The sequence below is a fragment of the Microcaecilia unicolor genome, chromosome 10 (genome assembly GCF_901765095.1).
Source record: "Microcaecilia unicolor chromosome 10, aMicUni1.1, whole genome shotgun sequence".
Lineage (NCBI taxonomy): Eukaryota > Metazoa > Chordata > Amphibia > Gymnophiona > Siphonopidae > Microcaecilia > Microcaecilia unicolor.
This window is the reverse complement of record NC_044040.1, coordinates 218,262,555-218,286,391: the sequence shown is the minus strand read 5'-3', so window position 1 is coordinate 218,286,391 and position 23,837 is coordinate 218,262,555. Positions and strand designations below refer to the sequence as shown.

At 42.3% G+C, this 23,837-nt stretch overlaps 2 protein-coding genes across 5 annotated transcripts in view; one reads left to right on the top strand and one right to left on the bottom strand.

Annotated features, from left to right (window-relative positions):
* LRCH3 (leucine rich repeats and calponin homology domain containing 3) overlaps window positions 1-11,468 on the top strand; it is a 148,829-nt gene extending 137,361 nt beyond the window's left edge. Inside the window, exon 21 of the mRNA XM_030215867.1 lies at window positions 11,408-11,468. Within this exon, the coding sequence (XP_030071727.1) occupies window positions 11,408-11,413 (6 nt within the window). The 3' untranslated portion in view covers window positions 11,414-11,468. The remainder of the gene's footprint in view (window positions 1-11,407) is intronic.
* Window positions 838-23,768, bottom strand: IQCG (IQ motif containing G). Of its 4 annotated transcripts, none has more exons than XM_030215871.1 (10): window positions 23,657-23,768; window positions 20,271-20,428; window positions 13,208-13,455; window positions 11,356-11,484; window positions 8,845-8,926; window positions 5,123-5,284; window positions 4,118-4,192; window positions 3,501-3,632; window positions 3,209-3,310; window positions 838-1,010 (listed from the first exon to the last, which is right to left on the bottom strand). In XM_030215871.1, the coding sequence occupies exons 1-10, from the start codon at window positions 23,736-23,738 to the stop codon at window positions 891-893; spliced, it is 1,290 nt and encodes a 429-aa protein (XP_030071731.1). In that variant the 5' UTR covers window positions 23,739-23,768; the 3' UTR covers window positions 838-890. The 4 variants fall into 4 exon arrangements, with proteins under 4 accessions (XP_030071731.1, XP_030071732.1, XP_030071733.1 ...); XM_030215872.1 differs by having other exon boundaries at window positions 23,649-23,686; XM_030215873.1 differs by having other exon boundaries at window positions 23,661-23,681.
* Between the last annotated feature and the right edge of the window lie 69 nt (window positions 23,769-23,837).

Genomic DNA, 23,837 nt, shown 5'->3' with positions numbered 1-23,837 from the left:
CCCTATTGTCCTGGTTATCACATGAAGTATTTCTGCTAAAGTGACCCCTATCTGAAAAATACTGAAGATTGCTGTATAGAAGGCGTGGAACCAAACACCAGTAATTAGGAAGCAAAGCCAGTGCTGGACAGACTTCTACTGTCTGTGCCCTGATTGTGACTGGACAGATTCAGCTTCTGTAATTACAGAACAAGGCCACTGATGGACAGACTTCTACAGTTTGTGCCATGAAAATGCCAAGGACAAATCAAGACCAAATATACGTATCATACCTTATACTTTGAATTTGTCTTGTTGGGCAGACGAATAAAACTGTACAGGTAAGAATATAAATATTGCCATACTGGGACAGACCGAAGGTCCATCAAGCCCAGCATCCTGTTTCCAAGGTTGGCCAATCCAGGTTACAAGTACTTAAAACAGTACAATACATTTTATGTTGCTTATCCTAGAGATAAGTGGATTTTCCCCAAGGGGACTTCTTTTTTTAGGAAGCTAGCCAAACCTTTTTTAAACCCTGCTAAGCAAACTGCTTTTATTACATTCTCTAGCAATGAATTCCAGAGTTTAATTACATATTGATTGAAGCAATATTTTCTATTTGTTTTAAATTTACTATTTTGTAACTTCTTTGCATGCCCCCTATGCCTAGTATTTTTTGAAAAGAGTCTTTATCTGCCATCATCAGCTATGTTACTATACCTATACTGCTGTATGGGACTTCTGAATTTATGTGATTCTGTTGTGGGGGAGGGGGGTAGTAGGTACTACAAAAACATTCAGATCAATTTAAGGCTTTAAAAACAAATTTACTATAAAAAGTGAAATGCTCTGTACAGAACCATCTTGAAAAGCTCTGATCATGCCCTCATGTGCGAACAAGGCAGCACTCACTTTTTCTTTTTGCCAGCTGCTTTTTTGCCTTTCTGTGGAGTGATTTTGCCCTTCTTGGGGAGTTTGAAGGATCCTAGTTCTTTCCGAACCATTGTTCCTTTCCACCAGGCCTGGATCTAAAATAATTGAAGAGAATTTTTGAGCAGAAATTAGAAACAAATCAGATACATTTATTAGGGGAAAGAAGGGGGATGGGATTTGAGCTACTGCCTTTCTGTTTACAATCAAAGCTGTTTACATATTACATACAGGTACTTATTTTGTACCTGGGGCAATGGAGGGTTAAGTGACTTTCCCTAATTCACAGGATGATGCAGTGTTACTATTAGTAGTAAATGATACATGTTTAACCCATTTCAGGACAGTTCAAACCCTGGCTTTTCTTTTTTTTTTTTCTCAAAGCTCCTTCATTTCCTGTATGAGTTCTGTGCCAGAGCGAATGCCTCATTTAAATTCCATGTAATTAGCTATTAAACCCAAGTGAAAAGAAGTGAACAAAAGACATGAAGGCTGTGGAATTGCCTCTGATCGTGGTATAATGTTCTTGTAGAAGCTCTGCGGTGGTTACTTCATTCTCGGTAATATTTTACTGTATAGTGAGGTTTAGATTCAACAAACCACCGAGGAGGGGGGGCTGGGCTGGGCTCATTGGTATATCAAAACAGCGGGTGTGGTATCAAAACTTCAGTATAGAGAATATTACAAAACTAGTGATCCACTAACAAAAAAAAAAAGAGACTTTTGTTCCAAATAAAACCCTCAAAGAGCTACAAACCCAAAGGTTTACAGAGCTAAATGTGATCACATAGATCTACTCTCCATCAGCTAAAAAAAAACCTTCCCACAGTATTCAATTTTCAGAATGTTTATAATGTTATTATTCATCAAGTCTAATGCATAATCCAATGTCACAGAAAAGAGGGAGAGGGGGCAGACAGCAGAGAGGAAAACGCAGTAGTGACTATCCAGAACAGTCAGAGCATCTCTACCTCCTCAATCTTATGTTTCAACATTTTATTCATGAGATAGCCGATTCAGCCAACAAATTACAACATATGCAAACAAAACAGCTTCTTAACAAGATAACAATGATCATATCATCCAAGGATCGACCAACCACACGCTCACGACAACAGTAAATGAATCAGTAGTAGTGAATATGTCATGTTGTTCACTCTGTGGGAGAATGTCAGTTATTATCTAAAGGGCTGTCATTTGTTCCTACACAACAATTAGATTTGTTTCAAATAAGAATTGAACTAGAAAAAGTTTCTGAGGATTTTGCAACTGAAAGTTTTCTTTGCTGATAAGGAATGCATCCTCCAGGATTTGTCAGTGGTTAACAGGAAATCACAGTTCTGGCTTCAGTTTTGTAGAGGAAGTTTATAAACACATACTTCTCTCCATCTATTTCTATTTTCTTGGGTTTTATATTTTAACCATTTTTTCTCTAGTCTACAACATCTTTTTTTTAATCTCCAACAATTCTGAGTTAAACCATTTATTACTCGATCTTACATGTCGTACTCCACCTCCCTTCTTCCCTTTCCTAGAAAGAGAAACACATTTATATCCTAAAGGTCAAACATCCTTGATAACAGGGTCATCTTCTATTAGCCAGGTTTCTCTAAGAAACAAGCAACCGGTGGCGTACCGAGGGTGGGGGCGGTTTGCCCCGGGTGCAAGCTGCTGGAGGGGTGCAGGGAGCAGCCGCGTGGCTGTCGGCTCTGCTGGTTCCCTGCTCCCTCTGCCCTGGAACAGGTTACTTCCTGTTCCGGGGCACAGGGAGCATGGAACCAGCAGAGCCGACAGCCACGCGACTGCTCCCAGCAGGTAAGAATGCACCCGGGGGGGGGGGGGGGAGCTTCGGTGATACGCCGGAGTGTTATGCTGCACCCAGGGGGGGGACGCCGCTGCACCTGGTGGAGGGGTGCGCAGCGGCGATCCGCCCCGGGTGGCAGCCGACCAAGGATAGCCACTGCAAGCAACCTGGTTGATTATCCTCTAACCAGTCTCTTACAAGCTGCGACTTATTCCCCAAAGATCTAACAAGGGATAGGAACCCATTCCACATTTCCCTCGATATTCAATAAATTGGACATGTTCCTAGTTCTAACCTTAGCCTTAAATGGCAAAGACAGACCGTTCCGCCTGTTCCCTATTGTCACCTCAATTTGATGTGGCATAACTTCTGCACAATCTATTACTGTTCTTCCCAGAAGAGATAAAGAGGGAGAATATTTTGGGCGCCAACTAGTGGACACAGAGTTGGGTACATCCTCACAGCTGGGCACATAGTTTTAACAGTTTTTACCTTCACTACGCTCTTTAACTCCAGTTTGTCCTGCCGACGCCTCTGCTTCTCCTCCTGTTTCTGAATACGGTCTTGAATGACTGCACGCTCGTAATCCCTGTACTGTGTACAGTAAGAAGACACCGATCAGTACCATGTTCTCAGTGACCATGCAGCCCTCACTGCATCTACTTCTGTACCGCTCTACTCATAGTGACACATGGGAACTAGAATATTAAAATCAAGAATAAACTCCTATTTGATAGCATCATACTGTGGTGTAAATCTGACCCAACTTCAGATATACGCTTACCTGCTTAGCAAGTCCCTGTAGCCGCTGCTGATCACTGAACTGAGCTGATTTCAGGTCATTCAGCTCCTGCTGCTTCGCTTCTGTGTCCTTATCATACTTCTCCATCCAGTGTTCCAGCTTCTCTTCAAGCTCCTGCAGGCAAGAAAGTGATTTGCATCATGTTCTCAAAGGACAAGCCAATGAGCAAGGATCACTGACACCAAAAGCATCCAGTCACTGTGCTGGAGAAAAGATCAAATGCTTAGAAGATGAGGATTAGGAGGATAACGACCCTGCTTTCCCTTCGTCTTCCCCAACAGTCTCAGAGACTTACCGTATTCCAAGATATATAGGAAGTAGAAATACAAGAAGCTGTTTAGCCTACTAGGAGTTGGTGGATGTATTCTTATTTCCAATTTTTGATCCTTGTGTTACCCCAAATTAGCATGTGCCATATTACAATAAAACCCAAATTATTTAAATAAAAATATCAATACCATGTCCCTCCCTTCTCGCCCTATTAATGACAGCCCTTGCTAAAACCAGCTAATTCCTCTGCCAAGCCTAAGGCTTCCTGAAAGCACTTCTTTAACCCCCCCGCCCCATCACCTTATAAACTGGAAGACAACATCACCCACCCTCTGCTGGCGTCTGAGGAAGTTCTCGATCTCCATGTGCACACGAACCTCTTCATCCATTTTGAGCTTTAGCCTCTGATGACACAGAACAGAAATGAGCATGATGGAGCAAACCACCCCTTTCCTGGAATCTTTCTTCTATAGTGTGTGAATAGAGAGTCAACATCCCTTATCTCTCAAATCAGGTACACTTTCTTAAAGCTTGATGTCTCTGCTCTTTGAGTTCTAGCTCCCATCTGAGATCAGGTTGGCCAACCTCATCAGTTTCGAAGCTGGAGATTCGAGCCACTAAGGTGCTCTAGCTTTTTTAGTGTGTGCTAAAAATTAGCACATGCTAAATGCTAGAGACACCCATATATTCCTATGGGTGTCTTTAGCATTTAGTGCGCACTAATCAGCGTGCTAAAAACGCTAGCATGCCCATAGCATGGCTTAGTAAAAAGGGCCCTAAATGAGCAGATATGAGCTACTATGTACAGACAGATTTTTTTCATTGTCCAAATACTACAGCAGACAAAAGCCTTATGGCTTTTGTCTGCTGTAGTATTTGGACAATGAAAAAAATCTGATATTGTACTGTTTTTCCCCTACACTTCGGACTTATCTCAGGCTCTACTGACTGCTGTTACTGTTTCTGCCTTCACCATCTCTCCTGGAAGGCCATTCCATATGGCCACCACTCTTTCTGTGAAAAAAAATATTTTCTGATGTTCTCTCCTGCAGGTACCGTTCTGGAGCCTCTTACCATGACTTCTGGTCTTTGTGGCTATTGAGGTGTTAAGATACGTCACTCTGAGCTCTGTCTTGTTTTGACGCACATCAGTATCTCACCCTGTATTATGTACTGTTTTCTTGGACTTCTGCATCCCAAATGCAAACTTGTACAACTAATTTCCATTGAACCTTAGTTGCAAGCACATGAGTGTGCCAAGTCCCAGAATGCAAATCTATATAAAAGTCCTGAGATAGACATGGAGAAAGCAGATAGTTGTGTCTGATGCTTACCAGGATGTTTTGTTCTAGTTCTGACTCTGCGTAGTTGCACTTCTTCTGTGTCTGATATACCTGCAGATCCATGTCTGTCTTCGTATACTTGCCCTCCATGCTGGTTTTTGCCTTCATTTCTTGAAGCTGGTCCTTCAGATGAGCAATCAGTTCGTTACGATGCTGAAATTAAAACCGCCAAGTATGCAACTGGTTACAAAAGCATATCCAGACTCACAGAATGCACCACAGATAACCAGGACGGCATGGGGCAGGTGAAAATATTGTTGGTTTAATATTAAGATAGGTTTTCAGGGCGTTTATTCAGAAGTTAAGGTTCTAAACTTGAAAAAAACTAACTTTATTCAGATGGGGGATTACCTGAAGGAATTGCTGTCTGGATGGAAACATCTAGAAGAGGTTGGAAAACAGTGGACAAAACTGAAAGGAACTATTGTAAGGGCAACAAACCTTTTTGTAAGGAAAGTAAATAAAAGTAAGAGGAAAGGAGGCTGCTTTGATCCTCAAAAGTAGGAGCTGAAAAGATAAGGCGAAAGAGGTTAGCCTTTATAAACTACAAGAGTTCGCAGAAAGGGGAGGACAGGCGATATCTGGAAAAGCTAAGAGAACCTGGTAGAGTAGTCAGGAAAGCAATGATGCAAATGGAAGAAAAAATAACCAATACGGTAAAATGGAGGGGAGGGGAGGGGGGGGGCACAGTAACATAAAACAACATTAAAAAAAAAAGAGTTCAGTACCTTCTAGTTCAGGGACATTTTGCTTACGAAATATAAAAGAGTCTCTAGCAATTAACAACACACCACCATTACATGATTAAGAGTAAAGATAAAAACCAGGAGGACATAAAGGAGCTGTGGAGACAGTTTCATCAGGAAGAAGCCAGGACTGAGAAATACATAAAATACGTAAATTACAATCACTAAGGAGATCAAATATCAATAAGTCTTGCTCCAGACTGATCGAGCTTTTAACAGGGCACATTTACCTGAAACAGGAGATTTCTTAAATCTTACAGTTGTGATAGGCACCAGAATAAGAAAGCTTTCATTATTATACCTTCTAAACAATTTATGAACTAAGTCCCCCATAACTGCCACATCCAGAAACAACAGGTATAGAAAAAAACGGATTTTGTCAGCTTTCTGCTGAGACAGAATGTCAGCAAATTTCACCATACTGCACACAATTAATATCTCTCACAAGTACTTTTTTATTATAAAACTTATATTCTAAACGGATTACAATAAGAACATTCATAATAAAACAGGACATAATCCAGTGTACATAATTCAGTATATTAACATTGTTGAAAAATCACAGGAATGTATTGAAACAGTTCCATGTATCTTACATTGAATGTTTAGTGACAGACACTCGTGTTTCTCCCCAGCTGTAGGCATGTAAAAACAGTACAGTCCTTTTACTAAGGCACATAAGCGTCTATGCGCACCCAACGCACAACAAAATGGAGTTACCACCCGGCTACTGCGTGGCTCTTGCGGTAACTTCATTTTGGGCGCACGTCCATTTTCGGACACATGTATCGGACATGTGCAGGTCATTATCACCTGGTTACCGTGTGAGACTTTACTGGTAGGTCAATGGCTGGTGGTAAGGTCTCAGACCCAAAATGGACGCGTGGTAATTTTCATTTAGCTGCACATCAATTTTCAGGATACGTTTTAAAAAAGGCATTTTTTCCAGGTGCGCTGAAAAATGATTCTGTGTACGCCCAAAACACGCACCTACACTACCATGGCCCATTTTTCAGCACACCTTAGTAAAAGGACCCCAGTAGTGTTTTAAGTTCTCTCTTGAATTCTTTGAAGGTGGTGATACATTACTACTACTACTATTTAGCATTTCTATAGCGCTACAAGGCGTATGCAGCGCTGCACAAACATAGAAGAAAGACAGTCCCTGCTCAAAGAGCTACATGGCTATAAAGAACTGGTAAGAAACTATGCAGGATGTGAGCATAACGTTCTGAACAAAAAAAAACCCTTCCTCCTAAAAGACTCTAATATCTGTGCTATTCTCCCCTGGGGGGGACTCAGAAATGAGTCTTAGAACTTATGGCCCCTTTGAGGGCAGAGTCTACCACCGTGAACTGGTGATTGCTTCTTGAATCCTGGATTCTTCTGGACTCTGTACATCGAGTTGTCCTTCTTGTGTTTAGAAGATACAGAAGGAGGGGTCTCCCACATTCTCATTCTAAAGGTTTTGTGAACAGGGGGGAGGGGTTCGAGAAATTAGGGGATATCCAATGTTTCTGTCTCCTCTGTCTCTCACTTAAATGAAATGGCATGACCACTTTCCTCACAAAATCACTGAATGAGTGCTATTCTGGTGGAGAAGGATCCAATGGCAACCTGGATAGACAGAGTACCTCCAGTTCCTAGTCAGAATCCCAGGAGCACTCATAATCTGACCCAGAAAATGCTCACAGAGAAGAAGCCTGGGTCTCTACATATCTTGACCTATTGACATCAGAACCAGGTTGTGGCCTTGGGTATCTCCCCTGCAGGCAGTGCATGGACCTCAAGGATTGGCTAGATGTCTCTCTGTCTCAACACTGACAATGTCAAAGCCACAGCATTGCATCAAGCAAAGACATGTTCCATCGTCATCTTGAATTCCTTCATGAGCTGCTCCTCAAAAACTGCCATTGACAGGCATGGGGGAGTGCAGTAGTTGTCACCTGAGGAAATGGGGTCTTAGATTCTTGGAGACCTCATATCAGGGGCACTTCAAGGACACTGGTGTTCTCAGAACTGTGCTCCGTCGAGGTGCAATACTGATGTGTACCAGTCTCCACCTGGCATTCAAAATTGCTGACTGAGCACAGATGAAAAGGTTGAATCCTTCCTCTTCTGTGGGTGGGACTAGAATGATGTTTTCAAAGACTAAGTTGATGGACCAGACTTATTTACGTAAAAAGTTGTTCATGATGCTTCTCATGGCCATGAATCCCTCTCTTGGACATCTGTGAACACAATTTACAATGAGAGGGATCACAGTTGAACCTCAGGCATTATGATTATCTGTTATGGATGAGGTCCTCTTGCATTCTTAAAGCAACTGGGGGGTTTCTTCTTGAACATGTCACCTGGAAAAATACCATTTGCAAAATTGAACAACTTGAAGATGAAAAAACTATCCTGACCAGGAGCCTGAGACCTGTATACAGCAATACATGAAAAAATATAAAAAACCCAGGACTAAAGGCACTAATATGTAAACTGCTTTGATTGTAAGCACAGAAAGGCAGTATATCAAATCCCATCCCCTTTCCAATTAACGGAAACAAATCACCTCATGACAATGACAGGACATGAAAAAACTTCTTGAACAAACATCTGACATGAGCTCTGATGCTGTGTGTCCAATCAGCTCTGTAGAAAGAAATGGTGCATGTGTATGGTGAGCCTACTTGAAAGCTTTTAAAAAACCTCTCTAGAATTTCCTGCGTTGGGCTCCAACAGTGACATCAGGTCATGTTTTATCCTGCTTGTCTTCAGAGAAAGGCAGCGTTCCTGAGGTATATACATTATAATCTGATTTTTATCTGCATTGGGTCCAAATAATTCCTCTTTCCAGCACAATGGTCTAATGATGCCACCTTCACTTTCCTTCTGCAGTAACAATGTCGATGAATGGACTGAACATGAGCTTGACTCCTGCCCACCGGAGATCATTCCCCGTTCTGCAGTTGTCCTTACCTGAATTTCCACTTCCTTTTCTCTCTTGACATCCTGCAGCTGTTTCTGCAGAAACTTTATCTGCTTTCGCCCTTCCTCCTCCCTAAAGAAAAATCAAAGACAACATCATGGAGAAACAGGAAAGTCCAGTAAACTTTTATCCATTACCCAGTGCACAGTTCACTCAGATGGACAAAAAACATTGCAAGAAAATTTGTGATTGTTGTCTAAATTCTCTGTAGAAGCTTCATCTAAATTGGTGGAACGTGAGAATCGTGTAGTGACTCTTGAACAAACTGCTCAGGCAGTTTTAACTAATCTAAGGATAATCTTTTTTTTTTTTTTTTACTTTTATTTATAAGTCATTTTGAAATTTTACAAAAAAACTCTTGAACAGAAAGACACAAAATCTCATTAATAAGGAATAAGAAGTCACATAAAGGAACAAAATATAGCTAATACAACTCCAACTACCACCTCCTTATATATCAAACTAAGAAGAGGTTATGGAGTAGATGTAATAAAGTGCCAAAGCAAAGGGAGGGGGGGGGGGGGGGAATAGAGGTCGGCTTAGAGCCCAAAAAGGACAATAGCCGATTCAAAGAAAACATATTTAACTGACTGAATTTTAATCACATATTCACAGGGAAAATTAAGCCAAAATATGTCTCCCAACTATAGTGAAAACAAATGTCAATCTGGCAGTTTTCTGTGGCTTTATGGAGATTGTTAATGGGTGTCTGTCAGGTGTCAAACTGAATAAAGAATCATAAGCTTACTGTTAACACAGATGAAAGTTATAGCCCTGGACTCTCCAGTTTGTCTAAGGCAGAACACCAGTGGCCCTTTGTGTTTTTGAATCCTTGGAAAGCACATCCAGATTGCGCCTAGTATTCCTTTCATTCAGTCCCCACCACCTTAAAACCTGTTATACCAGCCTAAGCTGGCAACTGGTCATAATTATTGCAACTCCCTTTTCCTTTGTGTTCCTGCAAAACTTTTAGCCCATGTGCAATTTATTTAAAATACCACAGCCTGGTTAGCATCTGGTGCCTCATTGCTCTGGTACTTGCCAGCATGCTGAGCTCAGGTTCATTTACTGCAGCTTTTTAAGACTTATACTGCCACCTGAAGGAGTGTACAAAATAATACAGAACAACAATCAAAAATACAAACATAAACTTCAAACATTTCATCAACTGAAAATACCATAAATCCCAACCACACTCCAAACAAAAATTTATACATCTTGCCCCAGTAACCCTGAACTAAACATTAAAGACTCGTACCAATAACTGTCATATTACAGAAATGGAAACAGCAGGTCTTCAAACTTTTCTAAAGGCCAGATTATTTTCTGATCCGCAATTTAAGCTTCATCCTACTGACTTTCCTGCTACAACGATACAAACAACCAGCTCTTTGATTTTTTCCCGAAAGGTTAAGTAGCTCTTTTACAGGGTGAGCTCTACTGGAAGTGTGGGAGTCATCACCTAAACCTCCTCTTCCTGAGTCATAGATGCTGTTCTCACAAAGTGAAGGCACCCTTAAGGATATCACCTACAATGATCAAATTTCACATCCTGGCACATACCAGTTTACAGTTCCAGATCTGTAAAGAGGCCTATGATACACCTAAACCTCATGCAATGTATGCAATTACAGAATAAGCCTGTTTTTTCTTGATCTACCTAGTATTGTCCTTGTTGACATATTTTGTATCAACTGAAGTTTATAAATCAGTTTGGCAGGTCTTCCTCAAAGTAGGTCATTACAATAATCTAACTGACTAACTAACTACAATCTGGACCGTTACTCATTTAAAATTCTGCCTTTCTGGGAAAGCTTGAATCATAGTTTATTTTCAAAATATAAAAATTGCTTGTGTCGTATTCATTTTAATAAACTATCAATCGTCTTAAAAATGCCACCAAATCCAGCAGTAGAAACCTTGAAGTGTGGCAACACCAACTGAAGGAAGGTATGCAACAACAGTGCCACCTAGTAGGGTCTTTAGGGAACTGCATTGGAGAGTTCCTAGAATGCTCCTGTGTGCTTGGCAATTTTTAGAAAACAGGAGGTCTGATATTCAACTGGTGATGCTCAGTGATTTGCTGACCTCTGCCAGCCTTATACCCAGAAATTCAAAGCCGGGCCATGTCCAGGCTTTGAGCCGGCTAAAGCAGAGCACTTAATTGGCTATGGGGCACCTTTTATACGGCCCTATTTTTACAATGACTCAAGCCCAGAACGCCCCCACCACCACCACCACATTGCCAGTTTTCAGTGAGGCACTAACTGGACATTTTCATTAAGTGCTGCTGAAAATTACTAGATAGCCCTGAACTTGTAAACCAGCCAGGAGCCATTTCTGGCTGGTTAAGTCACTTGGCATATTGACCGGAGAAGTTATTCAGTAAGTGTTTTTATCTCTGTGTCTTCGATTAATCCTGTTGCTGGCTTGTGTCATCAGACAAAAAGCAGCTTTAGCTCTTTTGTCAAGATGGCCAAAGGGATAATGTGGTTTCTCACCTGGCAATAGTGGCATGAACATTTTCTCTCTGCTCCTTTTCCCCTTCCACAGCTTTGAGGAGGCTCTGAAAGGTTCCTGATGTCTTCAGATCCTGCACCGTCTCAGCAATCACCTCTGTCACAAACTGCCTGTCAGGAACCACAGCAAGTGATACATATAAGAATTTTAGTCCCAACCAAAGGCTTCTCCTTATTTGGACCAGAACACTGCATCAGTAACCTTATGATTGAAAAAAATAAAAGGGAAATTCAGGAAAAAAAAAAAAAAGAGACATCTGAAATGAAAATGATCAGACACTTCAATACTGACAAAAATAGACTTAGCAGAAACTTGGGGGTGGGGGGGGGGGGGTTAAGGAGCTTAATTTGCTGATGATGCAAAATTCTTTACCTTTCACTAAATTAATAAATGCTCCTTTTTAATCATATACAAAAGCCTATCTAGATAATTTAAAATCCTCATCGTTATCTGTACTGTGTATCTGGCATACTTAGACCGTATGATTACGGGGAGTATCTGAGACTATCTACCAAGTACATGTTCTTTTTTTTTTCTTCTTCAATATATTTACAATTTCAGATGGACCACATAAAAGTGACGACTTCCCACTTCCCGACATGTTTCAAATTCTTCTGCTTCAGGGGTTGGAAGATCTTAGAAATATTTGCCCATTGCTACTTACTGAGATATAAGAGCTCACCTTTCCTTTATACAAGAAAGAGTCATTTCAATAGAAATTCAGATACTTGTTAGCTGTTTTTTTACAAGCTTTAACTACTCCAGTGGCATATATGACACCCAGGACGGATCATTATTTAACAGCCCCCTCCTCTATACAACACAATTAAATGAATAATAATAATGGCCAGAAAAGAAACGCAGACAGCTAGACCAACAAAAGATTGTTTGGGGGGGGAGAAGTATTTTATCATTGACATTGTTTAGAATTGCAGGAGAATGGTGATAGTAAAAAGCCAGTGGGGTGTGGTGACATTTGCAACAGGGGATTCAAAACCCCTGACACTGGCATTTGTTGCTGAAACGCAGACCATGTCGGGTCTGACCAATAAAGTATAGCTGAGACGCTCTCCATTTTGAAGACTCCTTGTGAATAAACCAGCTCCAACAATAGAGAGACCTTGGTCCCTGCTATGAACTGAAAAGGAAGCACAGAGCCAAACTCTTCCAAGGATTCCAGAGTGATGTCACTGACTAAAGAAAAGAAAATTATCCGGTTGCCCTCTGTTTAATATGGTTTATGCTGGGGTTTTTTTTGTACTCTGAGCATTATTATTTACTGGAACAAACATTCATTATATGGTATTTATAGTAAGGATCATTGAGTAGCCCCTGACGCAGCCCTGCTGGGCGAAACACGGCCTGTGTCGGGCAGTATACTCTATATGCTATTTTATTAATAAACCTCGTTTACATTTACTATTGATCTGCTTTGTTGTTTTCCACCTCTCCCATATATACTTGGATTAAGCCAGACCTAAGAAGATGAGAGACATAATTCACTGGAGTGAGAGAAACACAGGAAACCTCTCTCATGTATACTGGGATTAAGCCACTGCTTTGTTCACATAAAGGCAGTCCATAGGTTATAAATAAAGTCAGGAACGGCATAGCAGGAAAATGGCAAAACTAATCAATCTATACTGATAATTGGAAAATGGTTCACTGAATTAAAGCCCTTAATGGAAGTTACTCTTTATTCTAGTTTGTGTGCTTTCTGTTTTACTTGTTATTTGTCTTCCAAGCCTTTTTGTTGTGTGAACTTCATTCCGCAGGTTTGTCTTTACAAATTGTACTGGGGAAGGGGGTCTGTCCTGATCACTCTATCCTCACCTGTCGGCCTGAACCTTTTTCAGGTTATCCGATGTCAGAGGGCTCTGTTTTGCTGTCTTGCTGAAGAGGTAATTGGCCCTTCTCAGGTCACCACTTGTCTCGTGCAGCTGCTGTTCCAGTTCTGTGAGCTTCTCAGAATCTACTGGTACTGATGACCGGATCTCAGCCCTGGATGACATCAGCTTTTCAAACTTTGATTCTAGCTGCTTCTGATTTTTCAGTATTTTGTTGATTTCACATCCAACAACCTGGACAATAGAGAATCTGTATTAGAAGAGGATTTTGGATTTAGCTCACACCCTTTTAATTAAAAGCCCAAGGTAAGTTACATTCAAGTATAGTAGGTATCTTTCTGCCCCTAAAGAGCTTACAATCTGTTTGTATCAGAGACAATGGATAATTGAGTGATTTACCCAAGATCAAAAAGAGAAACATTTGAACTCTGCCTTCCCTGGTTCTTGGCCCACTGCTCCAACCATGTGGCTGCTCCTCCTCTCTGCTGACACAGAACCTGTAACGGTTAGTCAGGGCTGCTGCAATGGTTCATGTCAGCCTTGGCTCAGGTTCCCTCCTCTTGGACCAGCTAGGGCTAGGAATGTGAAGTTTGTGCTCTCATATCCCAAGTCCTGGGCTACTACTGCCAGCTAATGAGCTCTAGTCAAGTTGTGTGTTTCAGCAAATCCCTAAATCAGTGCTCACAATCTTTCAATGGCCACAACCCCAGTTCAAATAGCCACCAAAAGTGCATGATCCCCAACAAGCACAAGACAATGACATCTCATATAGCACCCGCCCAGGTCACAACCCCGACTGTAGGCTTTGCAACTCCATTTGGAGTCATGACCCACAGTTTGGAAAGTTCTGCTCTAAGTGAACAGAATCGGACAAAACCTCAACAGTGGAAAGAACACTAAAGTCCCACATCAGAATCACAACCAGAAGAGAGGTGGGAACAGGACTGGGCTCTTCAAAACAAACCAAGGACTCTTGATATACAGATGTTCTACACCATGTGGAAACTTGAGAGTAAAACCTTTCTTCCCAAGATACATCTTCCGTACCCTGGTACAATCAATGGTAGTAATAAGCCATCTGGACTACTGCAACGCACTATATGTCGGGTGCAAAGAACAGACAAACAAAAAACTCCAAACTGCCCAGAATACAGCTGCCAGACTCATATTTGGAAAACCCATAAGAGAGAAACTTCACTGGCTTCCACTTAAGGAGCGCATTGTGTTCAAGATCTGCACGATTGTACACAAAATCATTCATGCAGACGCCCCAATCTATATGCTCAACCTCGTGGACCTACCTCCCAGAAACGCCACAAGATCATCCCGCAAATTTCTCAACCTGCACTACCCCAGCTGCAAAGGACTTAAATACAAGCTGATGCACACCACTACCTTCTCTTACAAGAGCACGCAGATATGGAATGCACTACCTACAGACCTGAAAGCAATCAAAGAAACAGCTATGTTTCGAAAATCTCTGAAAACATTCTTCTTCAACAAAGCCTACAACGAAAACCTATAACCTCACTAAGTCCACCCAATTATGAACGCACACCCTGTAAAACTACCTTATCACCTATCTTCCTTCTTCCCTCTCCCTTCCTTAAGCGATACACAGTACTAACTGTATCTGATATCCAACTATGACAATGCTATCAAATCTATGTAAGCCACATTGAGCCTGCAAATAGGTGGGGGAATGTGGGATACAAATGCAATAAATAATAATAATAATAATAAAATGCTTTTATTAAATGATGCCTCAACATGGTACCATGTTTTGGCACACATGTGCCTGCTTCAGGAGTCTGCACAGATGTCAATGAATCACAAATGTGAACATATAATTATAATGTAAAAAAAATATATAAAGCAAATTATATAATAGATATATGATGAAAACATTCAATAGTGGTGTTAAGGTAATAAATATGGTGTATAGACAATGAATAAAAGAAGAAGAAGGTAAGTAAAAGTGAAGTATATAGTGAAAAACAAAAGCTGTGACATCTTTTTGATTGCTTAAGGCAGGTAAGATAAAAGAGTGTCATCTGAAACGAACGTTAAGAGAGACAAATAAATGAATAAAACAAATGTTAAGGTGAAAAAACATCATCAAGAGTCGTGAAGGTGAAATTGTGGATAAATGAACTAACCTTAGTAAAAATATATGTCAAACGCAAATATTTTCAATGGTGTGTCTTTAAAATAAGAACGTTGTTGGTCTAAAAGAGTAAAAGTGAGGCGATATGAACCTTGCATGTGAATAATTTAGTGTGAAGTAAAAATATTGTTATGAGTGAAATAAAATGAATATATGTTGAACAAGTACGAGTAGATCGTGGAACAACAGTGTGAAAATAAGCCACACTAAAAATATGCTTTTTGAGGCATATTTTGGAGTGGAGGAGTGGCCTAGTGGTTAGAGCACCAGTCTTGCAATCCAGAGGTGGCCAGTTCAAATCCCACTGCTGCTCCTTGTGATCTTGGGCAAGTCACTTAACCCTCCATTGCCTCAAGTACAAACTTAGATTGTGAGCCCTCCTGGGACAGAGAAATAGCCAGAGTACCTGAATGTAACTCACCTTGAGCTACTACTGAAAAAGGTGTGAGCAAAAATCTAAATAAATAAATGATACTTCACTTTCACTTACCTTCTTCTTCTTTGACTAGCCGTTGAGCCCATGAAAACGGGCTACTTTTGGAATGGGAGGGGGGTTTCTGAGCCCCCCCCCCCCCGGAGTCGCTGCCGCCGCCCCTCCACCCGGCCCAAGCAGCACTGTAAACTTACATCAGCACGCAGCAGCAGACACATCAGCAAAGCTGCCGTCGGGGCGGGCTTCCTTCTCTGCCTGTGTCCCGCCCTCGTGTGACGTAACGTCAGCGAGGGCGGGACAAAGGCAGAGAAGGAAGCCCGACGGCAGCTTTGCTGATGTGCCTGCTGCTGCGTGCTGCTGATGTAAGTTCACAGTGCTCGGGCCAGATGGAGGGGCGGCGGCGACTCCGGGGGAGGGGGAGCGGTTCCGACGTCTGCAGCATGCCAGTAGAGACTTCCCTCTCTGTCCCACCCCCATCATCACATATTGAAGGGGGGGCGGGGCAGAGAGGGAAGTCTCTACTGCGCATTTGCGAGTGAGTACGGTCACTCGCCGTTTATATGTTTGATTGTATATACTTTGCCCACTGCTGCTGCTCATTGGAAAACGCAGCTGTGGCCATGGGAGAGAAGCGGGGGTTGAGCGGGGAAACCAGCACATACCAGCACAAAAAAAGGCCTGGTGTTTGAATCTTATTGTAATTTGGAATCCACCTAGATTAATATTGCTGAGTTTCGCGGAATATCGTAACCATGTAAATAACCAACCAATCATTTAAGTTAACATAATTCATAGTAACACAGTAAATGACGGCAGATAAAGACCTGTACGATCCATCCAGTCTGCCCAACAAGATAAACTCATTTTACATGGTATGTGATACTTTATACCCAAGTTTGATTTGTCCTTTCCTTTCTCAGGGCACAGACCGTAGAAGTCTGCCCAGCACAGTTCCTGTACTAAGAGTTCTGAAGCTAACGTCAAAGCCACTTAAAATTTATACTCCAGCCCATCCATATCTAGTCAGTCAAAATCGGGGCGTAGACCGTAGAAGTCTGCCCAGCACTGGTTTTGCTTCCCAATTACCGGTGTTGCCACCCAATCTCTGCTAAGATTCCGTGGATCCATTCCTTCTAAACAGGATTCCTTTGTCTTTATCTCACGCATGTTTGAATTCCATTACCGTTTCCATCTCCACCACCTCCCGAGGGAGGGCGTTCCACATATCCACCACCCTCTCCATGAAAAAATACTTCCTGACATTACTCTTGAGTCTGCCCCCCTTCAACCTCAATTCATGTCCTCTAGTTCTACCGCATTCCTGTCTCCATGTTTACTCCCTTCCCTTCACACCTGGAATTTCTATCCATAAGGATTCCACGCTGCTATCTGTTTCATGTAGAATGTTTATTTCCCTCTTTAACATATAGCACAACTCCCCTCCAATATGATCCACTCTATCATTGTGAAATAATTTGTACCCTGCTAACACAGTGTCCCATTGATTGTCCTCCTTCCACCAGGTCTCTCAAATGCCTATTATATCTACCTCTTTATTTAGTGCTATATACTCCAATTCTCCTAAAGGCCTTCTAGCATTGTACATAGACACTTCAAAATGTCTTTTTTTCCTTCCATAGGCTGCTTTGAAGTTAATGAGGATAATTTGCATCCTTTACTCTGTTCTCTCATTGAACACTCCTGGCTTTCTTTCACAGTTATTGAAACCTCTCTATTAGGACTCCCTAAAGATCCTATTTCAATAGTATCCTTCAAGCATACTCCACACTGAACCATGTGCTCCTGAGTAACTGTCTGCTTGCCCCCCTATTTTAGTTTAAAAGCTGCTCTATCTCCTTTTTAAATGTTAGTGCCAGCAAACTGGTTCTATCTTGGTTAAGGTAGAGTCTATCCTTTCAGAAAAGGCTCCCCCTTCCCCAGATGTTGCCCAGTTCCTAACAAATCTAAATCCCTCATTGGTGCACCATCATCTCAACCACGTATTGAGACTTCGGAGCTTTGCCTGTCTCTGCAGTTCCTTGTGACTATGGGCAAGTCACTTAACCCTCCATTGCCCCAGGTACAAATAAGTACCTGTATATACTATGTAAACCGCTTTGAATGTAGTTGCAAAAAAACACAGAAAGGCGGTATATATCAATTCCCATTTCCCTTTCTTTCTTGGGTCCTGTGTGTGAAACGGGGAGCATTTCTGAAAATGCTACCCTGGAGGATCTGGATTTCTGCTTTCTAACTAGGAGCCTAAATTTGGCTTCCAGAACCTCCCTCCCACAAGTTCCAAGACAGACAGCTCCTCCCCAGCACTATCTAAAATCCAATCTAGGTGATGCATGAGGTTCACCACCTTCGTACCAGGCAGGCAAGTGACCAGGTAGGTGATCCTCATGTCCAGCAGCCACCCAGCTATCTACATGCCTAATAATCAAATCACCAACTACAACTAAACCTTCCCTCCTGGGTAGAAGCTCCTGGAGACACATCCTCAATGCAAGAGGATATTACATCTCCTGGTGGGCTGGTCTTAGCTAAAGGATTACTTCCAGCTTCACCAGGGTGATGCTCTCCTTTTAGGAGACCTCCCTCCTCCAAGGCAGCACGGAGGCTGCCAGACTGGTGGTGGGACTTCTACAATGTTCCTGTAGGTCTCCTCTATGTACCTCTTTGTCTCCCTCAGCTCCTCCAAGTCTTCTACTCTAGCCCCTAGAGAACGGACTCATTCTCTGAGCACTAGGAGCTCTTTGCACTGAGCACACACATACAATCTCTCATCAAGTTACAGAACCCAAAATGAGTGGAGGAGTAGCCTAATGGTTAGCGCAGTGGCCTGAGACTCTGGGGAACTGAGTTCAGTTCCCACTGCAACTCCTTGTGACTCTAGGCAAGTCACTTAATCCTCCATTGCCCCGGATACAAAATAAGTACCTGTATATAATATGTAAACTGTTTTGATTGTAACCACAGAAAGGCAGTATCTCAAATCCCATCCCCCTTCCATCCTTGATATAGGCCCTAGTTGAGTGAGGCAATAAAAGGCAGCAGTAGTTGGAGTTGACTTTAAGTATAAGAGTATTACCAGTTGTGTTCCTTTTTGTGGATGATACCAAAATATGCAATAGGGTAGACACTCTGGAAGCAAAACTTGAAGAATGGTCCAAAATTTAGCAACTAATACTCAACGGGAGTGATACAGTATAGGGGGTGAAGTACTTTTATGCATGAAAGAGGAGTAGAACCTGGAGGTGGAGGTATCTGATGACATTAAGGTGGCCAAGTAGGTAGAAAAGGCAATGGTAAAAACCATAAGGATGCTTGGGTGTACAGAGAGAGGCATGGCCAGCAAGAAAAAGGAGACAATAGTTCTTCTCTATAAATCTCTGGTGAGATCTCATTAGGAGTACTGTGTACAATTCTGAAGGAACACAATGGTGGTTATTAAAATGGTTAGTGGTCTTCATCCTAAAGCTTATAGGGGCAGACCTAGACATCTCAATATGTATCCTTTGGAAGAAAGGCAGAGGAGGGGATCTATGATAGAGCAGTAGTTCTCAGACTCTGGATTGGGACTCCAAATAGGGTCAAATCATCAGTTGATGGGGGTAACAAACAGGGCTGTTCCACCTCCTTCTGGACCTCCACAGTGAGCTATGCCCAGTAGTGGAAGCCAATATGATACCTGTGAGTCACTGAACATTCACAGGCCCTGTCTTCTCCTGGTTGAGCTTCCTATTACACTAGTATTGGGCTCTACACCTCTCTAAGGCGTAAATTTCTGTGTGTACTCTATGCATATATACACATACATGACCACTCTGCCTCACTCCTCCCACACTGTGCTCTTACAGATTATGTCAATGCATGTGTACCCTTTCTGTGTTCCTACTTTACATGCATGTTTGAAGTCATGTAGTTATATAGAATCAGTTTTCTCATTTAATAGGGGCTTTACACGTGGATAAAGCTTCAGAAAATCACTCTCTTTATGTACTGTACCTGTCTGGAGTCTCTGACTGTATATGTGGCTTACAAATTTAAATTAGCAATACACAAAAAACTACAGAATTTAAGCAATTTCCTCCTCAAAGATGCACAGTGCATTTGAATCCCACCTCTACCATGCCCTACATGGCCTTCAACCACTGCATCTACAAGTTTTAGATACATTGTACAGCGTTGAAATAAAAGGAATTATTCTGCCCTCTGTATCTGCCTTTGCAAAGTGGGATGTGATGCATTTAGCCAGAAGTTAAGTTGCTATGGGGCTCATTTTCAAAGCACTTACACATACAAAGTACCATAGTACTATAGTTCGTTATATGTCTAAATGCTTTGAAAATGAGCCTCTATGTAACTTTGTAAGTCTAAGTGCTTTGAAAATACGTCTCTCTGTGTTTTGGAAAGTACTTCTGTCTTTCATATAAAGGAGCGTACATTGCTAGCATCCAACCTGTCTTGGTAAGACACCGGCATGATGTATCCCAGAATGGAGAGCTGGTCCAAGCTGTCCTCCAGGACGGTGTTAATCCGCAAAACATCTAGCAGCGAAAGACCTTCCATCGCTTGGCTCATCATTCTGACTTCTCTCCAGGCTGCCAGGGAACATCAGACAAGAAAAGGATTTCTACTATGAATTTTTATAACTTGCTCACCACTCCAATGCAAAAAAGTGCATGTTATTAACATTATTGTATTATATAATACTCTATCAATCTTGCTTCTTTACTGTGCTTCCCTACTCATCTTCTGTCCCCCTTCCATCCTTTCCTCCCCCTCTCTTCCCTTCCTCCTTCTGCCTATATCCTTCCCTCTCCCTCCCTCCCTATTTATATCCCTCTCTTACTCTTTTCTTTCCTTCTCACTCTCATCTACTTTCCCCATCTTTTTTTTACCTCATTCCTTCCTTCCTCTGACTCCTGCCTATATCCCATTTTCCTCTGCCTTTTGCCACCTTCCCTCTCTCATTTTTCCCTCCCATTCTTTGTTCTGTCCTTTGCTCGTATCCTCTTTACTGTGTTATTATTGCTTTCCTGGTAAGACGTGCCCCTCCACGTCTATAAAATACTGAGAGTGGAACGGGTAGACATGAATCGCTTGATTACTCTTCAAAAATACAAGGAAGCTACTAAGCAAATTTAAAACAAATCAGAGAACATATTTGTTCACTCAATGTGTAAATAACTCTGGAATTCATTGCCACATAATGTGGTAAAAGCAGTTAGCTTAGCAAGGTTTTAGAAAGGTTTGGATAATTTCCTAAAAGAAAAATCCATAAGCCCTTATTAAGATGGGAAAATCCACTGTTTATTGCTAGGCTAAACAACATAAAATCTGTTTGTTTGTTTGTTTGTTTGTTTTTTTTGTTGGGGGTGGGGGGAGTGGGGATTCTGACACATAGTTGTGACCTGGTTTGGCCACTGTTAGAAACAGGATACAGGGCTTGATGAACCTTCAGTCTGTCCCAGTATGGTGATGCTCTTGCTTTCCCTCTTTCCTGCCTTCCTTCTCTCTTTTTCATTCTGTCCCTCCTTCCTTTTCCTCCTCCTGTTGCTGTCCCCTTTCCGATGCAATCATTCTTTCCTTTCCACCTTCCCCTCCCTCCTTTTTTTCCTTCACTCCAGTGCCAGTTTTAGGCTTGGACAAGACCAGTGGCTACTTGGGGAACTTTGTGAAAAAGGGTGTCATTGTCTGGAGTCAGCACCAGTGCAAGGTTCCCGTAGGGTAGGACCCTAGCAAAACAAGGACACCGAATCCCTCACCATAAGTACCAGTTTTCAACTTTAAGTTTAGTATTTTTGGATTACAGAAACTCATATTCATCACTTCATTTTGAGATGGTGTATGATGAAATATTAATACACTTAAACCCCACCCCCACTTGTGGTATGTTAGCTTCTACATCTAATTATGATACACTACTGTGGGGATTAGAAACACCCCCAACTCCCCTGAACCTCAAAAACTCCTAACCTCCACTTGGAGGCCGTCTTGTTTCCTGTGCCATAGGTGCTGTGAGTTTCTGAGGTTAAAGGAGCCTGAAGTTATGGGGGGCGGCAACTTGCAAGGCACATTCACTCTACCACTCCCAAGTACCTCTCCACTCTTGTCTCTCCCTACCCCCCCCCCCCCTCGTGTACTCCGTTCTGTGGATAAATCTCTCTTGTCTGTCCCCTTCTCCTCTAGTGCTAATTCCAGACTCCGTTCCTTTTATCTCGCTGCTCCCCACACCTGGAATAGACTTCCCGAGCCTGTACGTCTAGCCCTGTCTTTGGCCATTTTCAAATCCAGGCTATCAATAGAAATCAAACAAAATAAAACATGGAAAAGAAAATAAGATGATACCTTTTCTTTTCCATGTTTTATTTTGTTTGATTTCTATTGATAGTAACATAGTAGATGACGGCAGAAAAAGACCTGCATGGTCCATCTAGTCTGCCCAAGACAAACTCATATGTGTATACCTTACCTTGAATTTGTACCTGTCCTTTCAGGGCACAGACCATATAAGTCTGCCCAGCAGTATTTCCCGCCTCCCAACCACCAGTCCCGCCTCCCATCAGCGGCTCTGGTACAGACCGTATAAGTCTGCCCTCCCCTATCCTCGCCTCCCAACCACCACCCCCTCTTCCCCCCAACTGCTCCGCCACCCAATTTCAGCTAAGCTTCTGAGGATCCATTCCTTCTGCACAGGCAGCTTTATATAACCTTAGCGAGCAGAAAAATCAGAGTAACCTTAAGAGTGGACTAACACGGCTACCACACTCCTCTACAAATCCAGGCTAAAAGCCCACCTCTTTAACGCTGCTTTTGATTCTAACCACTACTCACTTGCCCTGTACCCTTTTATCCCCACCTCTTTAATTGCCTTACCTCTTAGTTGTTCTGTCTGTTTGCTTGTCCTATTTAGATTGTAAGCTCTTTGAGCAGGGCCTGTCCTTTTATGTTAAATTGTACAGCGCTGCGTAACCCTAGTAGCGCTTTAGAAATGTTAAGTAGTAGTAGTAGTAGTAGTGTCTGTCCCCTTCTCCTCTATTGCTAATTCCAGACTCCATTTCTTTTATCTCGCTGCACCTCATGCCTGGAATAGACTTCCCGAGCCTATACGTCTAGCCCCGTCTTTGGCCGTTTTCAAATCCAGGCTGAAAGCCCACCTCTTTAACGCTGCTTTTGATTCTAACCACTACTCACTTGCCCTGTACCCTTTTATCCCCACCTCTTTAATTGCCTTACCTCTTAGTTGTTCTGTCTGTTTGCTTGTCCTATTTAGATTGTAAGCTCTTTGAGCAGGGCCTGTCCTTTTATGTTAAATTGTACAGCGCTGCGTAACCCTAGTAGCGCTTTAGAAATGTTAAGTAGTAGTAGTAGTAGTAGTGTCTGTCCCCTTCTCCTCTATTGCTAATTCCAGACTCCATTTCTTTTATCTCGCTGCACCTCATGCCTGGAATAGACTTCCCGAGCCTATACGTCTAGCCCCGTCTTTGGCCGTTTTCAAATCCAGGCTGAAAGCCCACCTCTTTAACGCTGCTTTTGATTCTAACCACTACTCACTTGCCCTGTACCCTTTTATCCCCACCTCTTTAATTGCCTTACCTCTTAGTTGTTCTGTCCTATTTAGATTGTAAGCTCTTTGAGCAGGGACTGTCTTTTTATGTATGATGTACAGCGCTGCGCATGCCTTGTAGCGCTATAGAAGTGATAAGTACAGTGCTGACCCCTCTGTTTTGAGGCTGCTGCTGTCACCTCTTGTCCTATATGTGCCCAGGGCAATATCAGCAGCCGCCCCCTCCCTCCCTCACTCACCCACCCACTCACTCTCTCACTCACTCCTCTCCTCTGCCCTCTGCAGTCCACAGTGTTCCGTTTACTTCCCGTTTCCAAGGTAACAACGTAGGTAACGTCCATCAGGTCCTGGTGGCTCCGCCTCCCGCCGAAGGTCCTTGAGTTCGGAAGCTCAATTGTTTACTTATTTTTTAGGATTTGACTGACGCCTTTTTCACCTGT